Here is a 17,500-nt window from a genome sequence, read left to right as displayed (position 1 = left end):
GAAGGGACAGTAAAAGCATGTATAATATTTATATTTCAAAACATTTCGATTTCAAATAAATTCTGATCTTTTAAACTTTCTATTTGTCTGTGAATTCTGAAAAATAAAATGTATCACAACTGTGTTCAACATTGATAATAATCAGAAATGTTTCTTGAGCAGTAAATCATCATATTATTCTGATTTCTGAAGATCATGTGACACTGAAGACTGGAGGAATGATGCTGAAAATACAGCGGAGCATCACAGAAATACATTACACTTTAACACAGATTCACACAGAAAACAGATGATTTACAGTAGAATAATATTTCACAATATTACCGTTTTTACTGTGTTTATGATTAAATAAATGCAGCCTTGGTGAGCAGAAGAAACTTATTTTAATAACATTTTAAAAATCGACTTTTGAATGGTATATTCAGTACACACACACACACACACACGCACACACAGCCCACTCACAGTAAGTGCACGGCTGTGGTCAGGTGTTCAGTCTGATGTTTTCAGATGGGTGGTGTGTGCAGTACAGGCTAATACTGCTATAATCCATGTAACAGAGCTCAGATCAAATCCAGATTATCTGAACCTGCTGTAATCTCTCGCAGACATTTACGCAGCTAATAAACACTCACATAAACATCCTGTGATCATCACAAACACACACAGTTACACTGATCATGCCAAACGAATTAACAGTCATAGAAAACTATTTCATTTTGTCAGACTGCACAACAAAATGTTACAACATGAAGAAAATTGATAATGAAAAGAATTAATTTATTTAAAAAAACAGTGAAATCTGAATTTATTTAAATAATAGTAATGTTACATTTATTATATAACATAATATCTAGAGGGTTTTTTTGTACATTTTGGGAAATTAAGTGCTCCTAAATTATGTCCCACAAAATTAAGGTTAATCATTAAATATAATTTGAAATGTACAAATGAAATGCAAATGTCTACATGTATGAATTGAAACACTGATTATTCATCTCTAATGTTTGTAAACACTCTATTTGCTGTGTGTATGAACAGGTTTGTGGGTAATTCATTTGGAAACATAAGTATATAAAAAACCAAACTGACTGCGGTTATATGAGCTGCATTCTATTTAAATTCAGATTATTAAATTATTAGAAAAATAATCTGAAGTGTCGAAGATGTTTTAATTGGGCTGTGAACATGGATTATGAGTGTTTGTGTTCTCTGTGTGTCCCAATGCACTAATACAGCCGCATCATTCACACTTTACAATTAGCTGTCAGTCTCTCATCAGCTGATGACGGGTGGATATTGATCGCTGTTCACCTCACAGAACATCACATGAGGAGACACTGAAGAATACTGCTGAGTCACACTGAGACCTGACAGCCCGAGCCACAGACAGAAGAACCACAGACAGCCAGAGCCACAGACAGAAGAACCACAGACAGAAGAACCACAGACAGCCAGAGCCACAGACAGAAGAACCACAGACAGCCCGAGCCACAGACAGAAGAACCACAGACAGAAGAACCACAGACAGCCAGAGCCTCAGACAGGAGAACCACAGACAGCCCGAGCCACAGACAGAAGAACCACAGACAGAAGAACCACAGACAGCCAGAGCCACAGACAGAAGAACCACAGACAGAACCACAGACAGCCAGAGCCACAGACAGAAGAACCACAGACAGAACCACAGACAGCCAGAGCCACAGACAGAACCACAGACAGAAGAACCACAGACAGCCAGAGCCACAGACAGAAGAACCACAGACAGCCAGAGCCACAGACAGCCAGAGCCACAGACAGAAGAACCACAGACAGCCAGAGCCACAGACAGAAGAACCACAGACAGCCAGAGCCACAGACAGAAGAACCACAGACAGCCAGAGCCACAGACAGAAGAACCACAGACAGCCAGAGCCACAAACAGAAGAACCACAGACAGCCAGAGCCACAGACAGCCAGAGCCACAGACAGCCAGAGCCACAGACAGAAGAACCACAGACCCACAACACCCCTGCCGCGTTTTGATTTTGAATTTTGCAAAGCTGATATTTATTCAACAAAGTCAAAGCCTTTTAAAAATATACTTGTGGCAGTCAGCATTGATACTGTGGCAAGCCACCACAAATAAATCGATGTATGGGAAACCCTGGACATTTAATCTGTTTGAACATCCTCACTGAATGATGCAAGCTTTAAAACTTGAGAGAAAACAGATTTTCAAGCCTGGGGAAAGTCACTGAAATGAATGAAAACTCAAGTTATCAAAGACATTTCAATGGTCAGCAGGAATGTCTTTAGTTACACATCTGAAGGACATTCACATCTTATCAGTCCAAACACTGGGTATCAACTCAAGCCACAGTCAAATACTCCATCAGAAACTTTCTGTGAGTGCAGCAGAATGATTTATAACAATCCTGTAATGCACAAAAGAGCAGAAAGCGTGTGTGGAACCTTTGGCAGTAAAACCACGGTATTCCTGAGAGCGAGCGAGCGCAGCAGCTGTGTGGAGCGTCTCTCAGGACCAGCACCTGACTCTTGTTGAGTATTTTTGGACTGAAGTGCCTGAGTCTCTATGAACACATGTAGGAGTGAGAGTGGAGTACTACACTATTACACAACACACACACACACAGGTCTGTCCTGTCATGACGGCTGCAGCTGAAGGGAAGCCTGTGTTTGGTTTCAGCATCCAGTTGATATTGATATTGCTCATAATCACATCAGCTCTGATCATCTCAGCACATCTCATCATAATCAATGACAGTTTAATGAACTCAAACCAACTCCTCCATACTGTCACAGTGATCATCATGAGCTGCTAGCACAAATAAACCGAATCTAAACTAGTTCCTGTTTCCTCAGCAGAAAGCAGAGCTGTAGTAGTAGATCAGTGATTTCAGAGCGATGTGATTCCTCTCAGCAGAAGAGAGCATGAACTTCTGCTGCTCACAGTGTGGGAGGACACAGATCCAAACACACTCTTTCTCTGCAAACACAGCTTCATCAAACAGAAAGAAACCAAATCAAATCTTGATCTCACTTCAGTGTTAAACGGGTCATTACGATTTATTTATTCCCTGAGCTTCAATGCTATTCAAATACTATAATGATTACAGTACCTAGTGATAACAATAACTACAACTATAGTTATAAATGTAATCATAATGTTAACATTAGCTATAATGATAACTATTGTGATAACTACAATGTAGTAACTATGTCGATTACTATAACAATAAATATATTATGTTCCACACCAGCGCACAATAGTGATCAGTTATATTAATTGTGCTGCAGTTTTGTCATATGTCACTTTAAATGTTCAAGCTCTTTAAAGCAGGAATGGGTTCTGATTGGCTGTCAATGCTTTTATTATTAGTCAGCTACAAAAAATAATTCTAAAAGTGATTCCAGTGATATTGTTCCTTTGTGATGTTATGGTATAATCTAGTTATGATAATATTCCAGCCTCTGCTGAAGGAAACAGGACGTGTGGAGGTGACCACATGTGAAGTGAAGCTCTAGTTTAGCTGTAGCTTCACTATAAATAGTGTACATCTGCAGCGGTGTGAAGTCATTACTCATGCCCTCCGCTGCTTTATGTAGGCTGCTGTGACGTTTAGGGGTCAAACTCTGAAGAACAACCACAAAGTTCTGCTACTTTCCACAAGAACAAGAACACAGGAGAAAGCAGGTCAGCTCTCACACATATTCTCTGTCTGCCGCATTAGCGCTTGATGCTCGGATGGTCTGGAATAATTCATCCTGAAATCCAGGAGCGACAGGGAACGTTCACAGAGACCAATTACTGCAGTCAAGTTGAGCTGCTGCTCTAATCCGGTTTGAATCCAGTAATCCGCTTTTAATGTGAAGACACGGTAAAATCACTGACACACACTGAACAAAAGTTCTGAAAATAAAGAGCTCAGAAAGATAAAAATAAACCCACAAAGACAGGCAGACTGAGACCATCTGAGACATCACTTCACTCGTGTCAGATCGTTTTGTCATTTTTATCTCTAGATTTTTTCAGCTGTTTTGTTGTTCAGCAGGTGAACCGGTGCATCTGATCACTTAGGACAGAAGCAGCACACTCTGAGTATAAGCACTAGTACTAGAGATGAGTGACTCAACAAACAGGAGTGGAGAGAATCTCCTCTGCTCGCTCCTTTTGGTGCACTACAGCACTCCCCACTGATCAATCAGATTACATAAGCACACTGCAGAGAGAGAGAGGGGGGGGGGGGGAGAGGGACAGAGAGAGAGACAGAGAGAGAGGGAGAGAGAGAGAGAGAGAGGGGGGGAGAGAGAGACAGAGAGAGAGAGGGGGGGAGAGAGAGAGAGAGAGAGAGAGAGAGGGGGGGGGAGAGAGACGGAGAGAGAGAGAGAGAGAGAGAGGGGGGGAGAGAGAGACAGAGAGAGAGAGAGAGAGAGAGAGGCAGAGAGAGAGGGAGAGAGAGAGAGAGAGGGGGGAGAGAGAGACAGAGAGAGAGAGGGGGGGGAGAGAGAGAGAGAGAGAGAGAGAGAGGGGGGGGGAGAGAGACGGAGAGAGAGAGAGAGAGAGAGAGGGGGGGAGAGAGAGACAGAGAGAGAGAGAGAGAGAGAGAGAGGCAGAGAGAGAGAGAGGGAGAGAGAGAGAGAGGGGGGAGAGAGAGACAGAGAGAGAGAGAGAGGGAGAGAGAGAGAGAGACAGAGAGAGAGAGAGGGAGAGAGACAGGCTGCAACAGCAGAATCAGAAAAGAAGAAATATTACTAGAGACTGAGACTTAAAACATATTGAATGTTGTGATGTTATATAACAAAAATCTCAATCTCTAATAAAAATAACAAATAAATAAAGAAATTAAATATGCATTATGCTTTCCATCAGAGTAATTAATTACATTTTACAATATATTCACAACATCACCTTTCTACTGTATTTCTGACCAAATAATTGCATAGATGAGCAGAAGACACTTCATTCAGAAACATGAAATAGAGTCAGTTCTCCTCAAGTTCACACAGGTGTAGAGAATGACATTCAGACTTCTGTCTGTCAAATGTTGAGTCTCTTAATTCCCAGTAAATGACTGTCAGCTCTGTGTTAGATGATCGTCTCATTCGTGTGACTGTGGCATGTTCTCCAGCTGACTGGTCCACACACACGTCTCCATCTGCATACTAAGAGCTAATGAAGCTGCCAATGATGGAGGGCTTTACAAACGAGGCACTGACGGTGTCACCGCGCATCATTATGTCTGAGCTGCGTGAATGATGATGGACAGAGTGTTTAACAAACACCACCGTGGGAAAGACAAATGTCCAGCGGCTGATCACTAATAACCTCTAGACTGAACATGTCCATCTCATCATGGAGAGCAAACACACTCATCAGTCCAAACCGTGGAAACTTGGTCATCACACATGTTAGAAAATGATAATTCATCAATATTTCCTTTAATGCTTAAATAAAGAGCTGGAAGATCAACAGATGCCAATCAAACAGCAGCTGTTAAGTGTCGTGTGAGTGCCTGTTTTCCACTTCCTGTCGAAAAAGGTCAGTGTGAGCGGTGCTCTGAATATCAGTTCACATCATTGGTCTATTCACAGCAGAAAGGTCACAGTCAAAGGCTTGTTCACTTCAAAGATAAACACACACACACACACACAAGGGCTAGTGTACACACACACACACGAGGGCTAGTGTACACACACACACACACACACACACACAGAGTCCAGGTGAACAGGACACAGCGGCGCTGAAGCTCACCTGCAACAGCAGACGTGTTTCTGTTGTGACAGTATGTACAGAATTTAAAGTGATTTCTGAGGTGAATGTTTCTTTTAATAATAATTATAATAAAATGGTTTGAGACAATGAGCATTATTACAAACCTGATCACCATGACAATAATCTACAAGAACTCAAACCTCAAAATGTTGTAGAATGAATCCCATTCATGCACTAGTGTCTGAGACTGCTGTGGAAATGTGCATCTGAAGCACACGTGATGCTCTTCTGCATCTCACTGTCATCATTCATCTGAGAGTCACTTCAGCAGCATTTCACCATTCCATCAGAAGAAAACTACCATCAAACAACCCCCCAAATAAGTGTTCAGTTACAATGACCAAATATATTACTAAGAATATACTTCTCAAAAGAAAAGTAATTATTATTTTAAGTAATAACATGCAGTATTTCCTCCATGTTTTCATTTAAACAGTAAACCTCTGTTGTGCAGTGTTATGTTTGCCCAAAAAGAAACGAACTGTTCAAATTTCATTTGATTAAATATTACATTGTTTTACATCACTCTCACTGACCTTTTCCTGGACTCTGTTTGAGAAGCTGTAAAGACATCTTTTTGTCAGCACCTGACCAATTTAATACTAGCACTTATCTAATAAATATTTTTTTTATTTTTGGTTCAGTCTGGCATCCAATCAGAATGCAGGCAGAGATCACCCAGAATGCAGTGTTTCCACATGTACAGCACCTCACTGCTGGAAGAGACAGATGGGAGCTGATCTCACAAACACACACACACCTTCAAGAACATCAGCTGAATCTGATCACTCTTTCAATGCAGCAGCAGATCTGAAGCTCACATCTGCGTGTGTGTGTGTGTGTGTGTGTGTTTACACAGCATCTCTGAGCACATCCTGTTATAACAACACCACAAAGCCCATACAATAATACTCATTTATCATTCATTGCAGCCTGCCATCACACACACACACACACACAGTTTCATGTGAGTTGTGGGATGTTAATTGCGACAGTCACAGTGCAGCAGCATCTGTCATTAATAAAAGTCAAGAGCCAATTGAACAGTCGATTCTTATTGGGCAAACGAGCACATCACTGCAGAGAATAGAGGATGTATACACGCAATGGCACTGAACACACTCAATCACACACACACACACACACAAACACACACACACACACACACACACGCTCGGTTCACAGGACGAACACATTCAGTGACTCTCATAAACGATCTTCACTGAATCCCAAGTGAACCAATCAAAAAACTGCTCCTGTGACGAAACTAACAGCTGATCCGAGCAAACACTAGAGCTGATGGTGTTTCGCACACACACACACACTAGGTTCCAGCTGTTTAACAGACATATTAACCCACTAGTTAACACTAGAATCTGGTCTGATGGCCTGATTGATGAACAATGGTCACATGACATGCAAGTAAACATAAAATATTTCACCTTTTAGATATTTTGTTTAATTAAGATGTTTTTATTTTAAAATAATTGTATTTTAATTTTATTTCAAACACAATATATATATTATTTAGTGTTTTACTTTGATTTGTTTTTTTTAGGGGAATTTGTTTGTTTTATTCTGATCTCACAACAGCAGTAAACAAACACACACACACACACACACACACACACACACACACTCTATCGCTGTGCTGGAACACCAGCACTACATCACAGTGACACCAGAGCGAGAAACTCTTCCTGTCTCTCTCTCTCTGTGTTTCGCTCTCTTAATTACACAGTAAATCAGACAGACCTGGGGTGACTCTATTAAACACACACACAGCTCTCTTCCCGCTGCACGCTGGACGAGCAAACACACTCTCTCTCTCTCACACACACACACACACACACACACACAAAGGTCCTCCACTCATCAGTGTTCACTACATACAGACCTTTCACTTCCACATGAACCAGGTGTACTGTTCTGTCATATCTCATTAATAATCACTCAGTCACACAGCTGCTCTGAATGTCATGTGATCACCTGCTCGGACCAATCACAGCTGTTATGAATTACATCTAACCCTGACATCCCCGGAGCATGACGGTTATAACATGGTGAATGTTTACCATATTCACTGATTCATGTGGAACCTGAAAGAATACTGTGTTATTACACTCAAACTATGACATGTTAGCAATGTGAGTTACCAGAGGAATCAACATATGCTAATTAGTCACAATGTACAATTTACATATATGCTAATTAGTTCACTAGGGTCACAAGAGTCAATTTGAGGTTTTTACACGAATCAACCTAAGACAACCAATAGGAGTTCACCATGTAATGGACTATAGAATCAGTGCACTCCAGAAATCACTAGAATTCAATATATAATTCACTATACAGTTTACTACAGAGTTCATTACAGAATTCACTACAGAATTATCTGATGTTCACAACATAATTCTCTATGTAACTGACTAATCGACTACAGAGTTCACTAGGATTCAATATATGTCACAGTAGAGTTTACTATAATATTTACTACAGAATTCACTGTAGAATCAACTATATAGTTCACTACAGAAATCAACAGAATTCTGTATATAATTCATTATAGTTTACTATATTTACAATAGAATTCACTTTGGAGTTTACTAGAGTTCACTACAGAATTGACTTTAATGTTCACTAGTGAATTCACTCTAGAAGCTCCCTGATAAAAACAGGTACATGTGGGTGAACTTCATAAAATCTTATATCAAGAAATAATTGACTTTCATTAATTTAGTCACAGTAATGATTCATGTCATGATATAGTAAACCAATCAGTAAAGCAGCTTTGAAGCGATCATTAAAAGTGCTGCATAAATAAACCTGACTTGCCTTATTAATCAAATTTCTGACACAAAACAATATTGAAATGCATGACAGATGCTGGCGGCTGCTATTGGCTGAAGCGGGTTGGACAGGCGTCCAATCAGAGCGGCTCAACTCCACATGGCCGAGGACGATGAGGTCGTCTGCTCATGACACGAATGTTTATTTCAGGTCAGACTCAAACTCTGAGAAGAGAGAGACAGACAGCTCCACACTCCTCTGCTCATTTATCTTCCCTCTGGATTATGTAACAGGAGAATCTTATCAAATATTAATGTTGTGTGGAGAGAGACAGAAGAGAGAGAGCAGACAGTTTGACGGTCTCGCTGCTGTTACTAAACCTCTTTCCCAGGTTACACTGCAAGACTCCGGTCTGTTAGATTACATCACAGCATCGCCACACGGTTCCCATGAGATGCTCCCATGTGTGGCTCATGATTCGCCTCGAAACACAATGAAAAGGATGCTTAAAAAAAGTCGCTTTGGATAAAAGCATTTGATAAATGCAAAAATGGAACTGTAGGACCAGTAAAAGTTTCTGTATTGTGACATAAAACACATCTTTACAACAGTATAAGTTTTAGATTTTTGCATCAAAACAATAAATCATGAATTGTTCAACTAATGATTTATAGAGAATGCTTCAATTTTATATTATATGTATATATGCACACATATATCAATAATTATACAGTAATGTCAATGCAAAAAAATGAGGTTAGGTATTCTTTCTTTGTTCATTATTCCTGAGGTGAATATGATCATGTGCTGGCAGGTTTCCTGAGATGCAGTTCTTCTTCAGATGTATCATCATATCCAGCGCATGCCATTACAGTGATCTGAGTGTGTTCATTTTACACCATAACACACACACACACACACACTGGACTCAGTCCCATCTAACCCGCACTGCATTGAGCTGTAGGGTGGAGGAGGGAATCAATGCCGTTTTCAACATGTAATGCTTGCTAATGATTTTCTGCTGGTGTGTTTACTGAAGACGATAGTGCAGCTCTAAGAAGGCGCTTCTATCTATTCATCAGCGTGATTTGGGTGTTTTTGTGCGGCTGGAACAACAATCAACGGATCGATTGCAGGCAGAACTGATGCATGAGGTTCTAGACGAACCAAAGTGCACACAAACACAGCGATGCTGCAAACATCTGCACTGACGACACTCATGAATGCAAAGAAGCCACAGGCGATACGACCTCACCTTGTTATTATTATTGATCACAAACACTTATTCACATCAGACCTACACCATCATCACAACAACGACAGATTCCTAAACTCTGCATTTTATATATCTGGTTACACACATGCCTGTGAAACACACCTGCTCAATCAATACAATCCGCATCCAATCATCTGTATTGTTCCTGTAGTTCTTCTCATGTCCTGTGTTTGCTGCCTCATCTGTGATTCTGTGACTGTTAATGCAGCACATTCCCACACTGATCAATAATCTCTATTAATTCATACTGTACTGAATCAATCAATCAATCAATCACACGGTTCATTTGAATGATCTGCAGCATTTATGCAGCATAACATCACAGTAAACACAGGGCGTCTGCAGTGGAGCTCAACACTGACTTCATCAGGACATACGCACTGCATCCGCCTTCATAAGCGCTCGGTTTCCTCACACCCACGTTCATCAGTTCAAGCGCAGAGAACCGGACGGAAGCCGGTGGCTCCCGCAGCATCAGCACCACTGCATCAGTACCGCATCACACACACACACACACACACAAACACACACACAGGCCAGTGCGGGGACTCACGGTCCGTAAGAACTGGATCTCATCTTCGGCTTCGCCGTCCGTCATGGTTCGGCGTGGGTTCGGAGCCTCTCACCGGACAGATGAAGCTCTCAGGCGGCGGCGGAGACGGCTCTGATGCGGGTGTAACGGGTGTCTCCTGCCGCATTCTCATTGGACGGCTGACATACTCAGAGGGCGGGGCTATGCAGATGAGTGTGCGGTGAGTGTGCGGAGGCGGGAGCGCGCCCTCTGCTGGATGACCGTTAAACCGGTTAAAACCGTTACAGCATCGAGCAGCGCCATCACGAGCACACCGGAGCAAACACGACTCTATCCGTGAAAAACATAAAAGGCTTTTTTTTTCTTTTCTTATGTTGAGGCAAACTAAAGTAAGGTTAAACGATTATGTTCATGAATATTAAACGACTGACTTCTGAACCTGCAGATTATGTAGTTTAAGCTGAATGACTCGGTTCTCTGGAACCAACAAGAACACGAATATCAGTTTTCTCACAAAAAAAAAAAAAAAACAATAAAGAAGAACTTTATATCGAGTAACTCACATTTCAGACAAAGGTTTTCCAGCTCCACAACAGAGTAAAGATCGACAAGAAACCAAACCGCGATGACAATGACTGACTCTGAGCCGTTAGAGCGGGAAAATTAGCGCGGGATTTAAAAAAATAAATAGTGTTCCCGAGTTAATCAGGCTAATAATTAATAAAGTGCAGAAATTAGAAATAAAAGTGAAAAATAAAACTATTATAAAAACGATTCAAATAATAAAAATATGAAATTTGTTATTAATATTTATACCTGCATGTGAGTGTCACGTGACCAACTGACAGCCTCGAACATGTTAATGTCGATAAATTATTGAAACATTAACGTAAAATCCCAAATTTACTTCAGCACAAATGTTTAATATCGAAATTAACATTTAATGTATGAAATATTAACTGATACCAGTGTTATTGTTTTAAGCAAATAACCAATGTAATATAATTTTAATACTATAAATCCAACAGATTAATAAAAATAAAAATATCAAAAGTCCCATTATCTGTTCTACATGGACTCATTAGTCTGAATGGACAGTAGAAATGATAGATGCCATAGAAAAATGCTCAAATTAACTGCTTCCAAACTCTGTTCTATTAATAAAATACTAATACTAACACACACTCATAAATCACCAAACAGAGTTTTGATTTAATGTTGATTTATTTGAAAATATACATCTTAACAAATGTTAAATTATCAGTTTCACAAATTGTTTTCCTCAGTTCAGTCAAATTAACAAACTGATAAAATCCTAAAACCAAAATAAAAGCAGGATTGTGCGTTACAGTTAAAGCACCATACTGAACAAGTCGTCCTTAAGATTACTATGTCACTTTCTGACATTAATACTAAAAGTGACCTCTGACCTCACTGAATTTACAGTCTAGAATCCTGATCATTTTAAATGATGAAATGACAATCGACGAGAAATGACTAAAGGATCTGCTGGAGTCTGTAAGTTCAGCTGGTCTTTTGTACCAGTATTTTCTTTAAATCTCATAAGAAATCAATTTATAAAACCCACAGGCCTAAAAATAAAATAAGTGCTCATCGCTGTTTTATTAAAAATAGAAATGTAATTAAAAGCAGGGCTCTAGATGGCACCTCTGTAGTGTAAAGATAAAAGTGTTTTCTGGACCCTTTGATATTAAAATCCATAATCTGGGCCAAAACCATCAAAACAAAATGAAGTTTTCTCTGCAGTGTCGTCCAGATCCGAGCGGCTCAGTGTCAGTCGGTGTCATAGCCCAGGATCGGACCCAACCACCGCTCCACCTCCGACATCTCCATCTGCTTCCTGTGTGCGTAATCCTCCACCTGACCCACACACACACACACACACACACACAGAGAGAGATGGAGGTCACACCTGCACTTACAGTTCCTGCAGCATTATAAAGTCCTGCAATCACACAAATGCTAATACAAACACTGGCCACATCTTTTGGAATTGGGTCGAAATTTGACATTGTTGTGGGAAAACCACTTCCTTAATCTGATTGGTGAATGCTTCTGTTGAGATGGTCTTGTTCATACCTGCTCTTTAGTGATTTTACCCACAGCGAAATAGCAGGATTTGGGGTTGGAGAAATACAGGCCGGATACGGAGGCAGCAGGAGTCATGGCCAGAGACTCTGTCAGAGCGATTCCTGCAGGAGAACATGAAGAGACACGCGGAGATGCTTTATGATGGAGACACGGTCAGATCCCTTCATCACAGGGACAGAAACATCTGAGGAACCTCATCCCTTCTTCTACAGAAGGTAACATAAGTGTCTAAAGGCTGCGTGATTCTATCATTCTCGGAATTTGTTTCTTGGTTCTAGAATAGAAAGAAGAACTGGATTCCCAGAATCTCAGAACTGATGTTTTTTGGAATGCCTCCTGCTCTCACCGGTTTTCTCCTGTATGTCTGCGAGTTTCCACATGGTGTGTTTCTCGGTGTGGTCGGGTTGGCTGGGGTATCCTGCGGCCGGACGGATGCCTTCATACCGCAGCCGGTGCAGGTCAGACGCCGGCAGATCCTCCTCACCGCTGTAACCCCACAGATCCCTGCGCACACGAGCGTGCAGCTCCTCCGCGAACGCCTGCCGCACACACACACACACACACACACACACACTCAAACTCAACATGTCTTACAGGTCAGTCTCTTCCTGTGTGAAGACCGTTCAGTGAGAACCGGAACCAGCATGTTTTAATAACCACTATGAGCATACTGACTCATTATAATGTTTAGTGTGTGTGTGTGTGTGTGTGTGTGTACCTCAGCGAGGCGGTCCGCCAGGGCTTTGACCATGATGCTGCTGTAATCATCTCCCTGCTGCTCAAACTTCTGACTGAGTTCTTCTGCTCCAAACACAGACACGGCGAACAGACCCACGTAATCCTGAACGCCGCTGCTGCGAGGAGCCCACGAAGTCAGACAGACACAGGTACGGCTCGGAGCTCGCCGAGTCCTTCTCCGCCTGCAGGACAGAGCTCAAACATCAACACGTCATGCACTTCTCCACACCGCTCGCTTACTGTGGTCAGAGCGCTCTCACCTGCTGTCTGAGGCCGTAGAAGGTGGCGACAGGTGTGGTGTTTGGAGCCGTGACATCATCAGCGTACAGGTGGATGTCGTCTCCGTCGCTCTGAGCGGCCCAGAATCCCACGAGTCCACGCGCCTGCAGTCCTCGGCTGTCAATCAACTGGTTCAGCAGCTTCAACGCATCATCATGCACACGCCGCGCTTCCTCTCCTGAAACACACGGGTGAGACATGTCACCGACGCTGACCTCTGACCCCCCCCCCCCCGGCTCAGTCCTGCAGCGAATCAGACGCACCCACGGTTTTGTCGTTGAATATTTTGGGGTATCCGCGGTTGGGGTATTTCCCCCGCAGCTGCCACACGTCAAAGAACGGCTTCCAGTCGATGAAGTCCAGCAGCTTCCGCAGGTCATACGTGTCAAACACATGTGTGCCCAAGAACTGCGGCCGCACTGCAGACGAAACACACTCTCTGATGTTCATGATGTGCACACACACAGCTGGTTTAGCTCTGGTTAGAGACTAGTTGAGCAGGTTTAGCTCGTGATACCTGGTCTGGGCTGAGAGAGCCAGTCGATGTGAAGGCCCTTCTCTCGAGCTCGACTCAGAGACAGGAAGCGTCGCTCCTGCAGGAAACACATCACGTCAGATCTCACTTCCTCATTAACCTGCCGCTTTATGAAGAGGTGCATTAAAATGATCTGGTGACCGTCAGACCTTCAGAGAGTCGTAGTGATCCTGTCGGATGTCCTTCATACTCCTCCTGGAGCTCCTCGAAGAAGTCCTCACGGACGCCTCCATCCAGCAGCTGAGAGCACTGCACACACACACACACACACACACATCATCATCATCAGAAGGGTTTAGCTGCTGCTGTATAAAGACACAGACGGGCGTCTCACCACTACTACACTGCGGGACGCGTCCAGAACGTGAACCACGGGAGAGCTGTACCGCGGGGGCGATTTTCACCGCAGTGTGCGTCCTGTCACACACACACACACACACGCACACACAGTGTTCAATCAGGAGTTCAGATCACTTCGGAGGAAATAATGACATCGATTCATCGAAAACATTTTTGTAAAATCTCTAAAATCTACAAAAACTCAGATTTGCATGATTTATTCTGAGTGATGTTGGAAATGAATCAGGATTTTGAAATGATTCACTGAAATTGACAAGAACTGATTCGTGGAAACGGATCACAATCTTCTCCAGAGTTAATGGCTAAATTAAGAGCTTCTCCTGGACGTAGACGGTGAATCTCCTCTGAATGAGACGTACTTTGAGGTTGTGGCTCCACCGATCAGCAGAGGAGTCTTCAGACCCAGACGCTCCATCTCTTTAGCCACATGAATCATTTCATCCAGTGATGGTGTGATGAGACCCGACAGACCGATGATGTCTGCACACACACACACACACACACACAGAGCATCACGCGTCACGAGTCCTTCAGAGAGGAGAACATCAGCTGAGAGACACTGAAACTGACCTGCTTTGTTTTGAATGGCCTCCCGCAGGATCCTGTCACAGGGAATCATCACTCCCAGATCAATGACCCTGCGGAGACACACACACACACACACACACACACACACACACGGTGGTGTTAGAGTGACTGATGGCAGCGTTTACCCGTCTGACATCAAACACCTGCAGCTGTTAGCGTCTGGAGAGCCACTTAACACCAGCACACACACACAACACACACACACACACAACACACACACACACACTGATCCGTCAGTATCTCAGACTCACCGGAAGTTGTTGCATCCAACACAACGCCTACAATGTTTTTTCCAATGTCATGGACGTCTCCCTTCACTGTGGCCAGCAGAATCGTCCCCTGATACGGGTCCTGGAGCACCCCACACACACACACACACACACACACACACACACACACCAGCTGAACTTCTCACTATTCTTCACTATTAAATGAATCCCCACTGCAGTCTTGTGAGGAGACGCTCACCACGTCCTCAGTAGAGCCGGACGACATCATCTGCTCTCGCTCGCGCTCCATGAAGGGAATCAGATGACCCACAGCTTTCTTCATCACACGGGCCGATTTGATCACCTGCACACACACACACACACACACACACTTAACTCTTAACTCTTACTCTGATGAAGAAAATTTAGGTTTAGAATCTTGCATCAATGAATCCTCTCAAAAAATAAAGCCCTTATAAAAATCATTTTAATAAATCACAGAAACATTTTCTACTATAGAAGCTTTTGTGGAATGAAAAGATTCCATGGATGTTGACGGCAATAAAAGAAGCGGATAACTTCATCTTCTGTGCTGTGTTTGATTGTTACCTGAGGTAAGAACATCTTCCCGGCTCCGAACAGATCTCCGACGGTCTTCATGCCGTTCATGAGCGGGCCCTCGATGATGCGCAGGGGTCGAGGATAGCGCTGGGTGTGAGTGCGTGCCTCCTCCGTGTCCTCCACCACATACTTCTCTATCCCCTGAGAACACATCATCTCTCATCACGCTGGAGACTTCAGCTCAAACCATGAGCAAGTGTGTGTGTGTGTGTGTATGTCGGACCTTGATGAGAGCGTACTCCAGCCGCTCCTCCACGCTGCCCAGCCTCCACTCGTCCGTCTGAACCACTTTCTTCCCTCCTTAGTGTTGTTCTACATCATCCACAGCAGGAACACATTATTACACGAGGAACACAGAGCGCTCACAGACACGATCCACCGATTCATCCAGCTAACTCATGAAGCATCACATTTCTCAAGTCAACATTAGCTATGTTTACATGCACAAAACAATCCTTCTGAGAGAAGAAAGACTTCCAACAGAGCCGGATCTGAAATTACTCCAGTAACAGGAAACATGAGAAGCTGAACCACTGGAGGCAGTGAAGAGATGCACATGTTCAGTCCTTTATTTACTAAGTGTCTGCTAAAAAAGTTGCCTCTGATGTACACTGCTCTTCAGAAAGTTTGGGTCAGTATTTTTATTTTTTGTTTATTGATAATAAAGACTTGCATTGCTAGAAAAGATTTCGAATTTGAAATAAAATTGTTTCTTTTTAACTTTTTATTCATCAACATTAATCACAGGTTCCAAAACAATGTTAAGCAGCAAGTCGTTTTCTGACGTAATTATCATGTGACACTCAAGACTGGAGGAATGATGCTGAAAATACAGCGGAGCGTCACAGAAATACATTAGAATTTAAAGTGTATTTAAAAAAAAAAAAACTATTTTAAATTGCAATAATATTTCATGTTTTTTTCCGTATATCTAATAAAAAAATGCATCCCTGATGAGCAGAAGAGACTAATTAAAACATGAAAAATCTTGCTTTTGAACAGCAGTGTATTGTATACAGAAATACTATAATTAAATGAAGCCAAAACTATCCTCCAGAATCTGAAATCTAGGTGGACTGATTCTGAATAACAGAGCCAGCGTCTGCAGAGCTGGTTCAGAGCGGACCGGTTCTGGTCTGTTCTGGTTCTGGTTCTGTACCTGTGCGTATAGCAGGAGCTTCTCGGTGGCCTCTGGGTCTCGTTCCAGATGATGTTCTCACACAGCAGCAGCAGCTCTTTATCAATGTCATCATACACCGGCAGATTACCAGCGTTCACGATTCCATGTCCATGCCGTCCTGCACACATACACACACACACACACACACCTCAAACATGAGTCTGCAGTAGGAAACACCTGGGATCCGTGAGAGGAGACGCACTGACCTTGATGGCGTGGTAGAGGAAGACTCCATGCATGGCTTCTCTGATGGCTTCCATCCCTCTGAAGGAGAACGAGAGGTTAGAGAGACCCCCGCTGACCCTGGCACCGGGCAGACTCTCCTACACACACACACACACACACACACACACAGATGGTTAACTCAGAGGTCCTCCGGCCCGGAGCGGCTCGTCGCTGACCGTCACACACACACCTTGATGATCCGCGTGGCTCTGATGAAGTTGATGGCGTACATGCTGTGCTCCTCCATACCGGTGCCGATGGTCAGGATGTTGGGGT

At 42.8% G+C, this 17,500-nt stretch overlaps 1 protein-coding gene and 1 pseudogene across 1 annotated transcript in view; both read right to left on the bottom strand.

Moving 5' to 3' along the window:
• The window catches only part of LOC113079401 (ryanodine receptor 2-like), a gene marked incomplete at its 3' end in the record, with an annotated part of 28,069 nt that extends 17,053 nt beyond the window's left edge, over window positions 1-11,016 (bottom strand). Inside the window, exons 1-2 of the mRNA XM_026251655.1 lie at window positions 10,941-11,016; window positions 10,399-10,707 (exon numbers count right to left, since the gene is read on the bottom strand). Of these exons, the coding sequence (XP_026107440.1) occupies window positions 10,399-10,443 (45 nt within the window). The remainder of the gene's footprint in view (window positions 1-10,398; window positions 10,708-10,940) is intronic.
• Window positions 11,017-11,582: 566 nt separating this feature from the next.
• LOC113079402 (methionine synthase-like) lies at window positions 11,583-17,495 on the bottom strand (annotated as a pseudogene).
• Between the last annotated feature and the right edge of the window lie 5 nt (window positions 17,496-17,500).

Source organism: Carassius auratus, unplaced genomic scaffold (genome assembly GCF_003368295.1).
Source record: "Carassius auratus strain Wakin unplaced genomic scaffold, ASM336829v1 scaf_tig00027944, whole genome shotgun sequence".
Lineage (NCBI taxonomy): Eukaryota > Metazoa > Chordata > Actinopteri > Cypriniformes > Cyprinidae > Carassius > Carassius auratus.
This window is presented reverse-complemented; position numbering and strand designations above follow the sequence as displayed.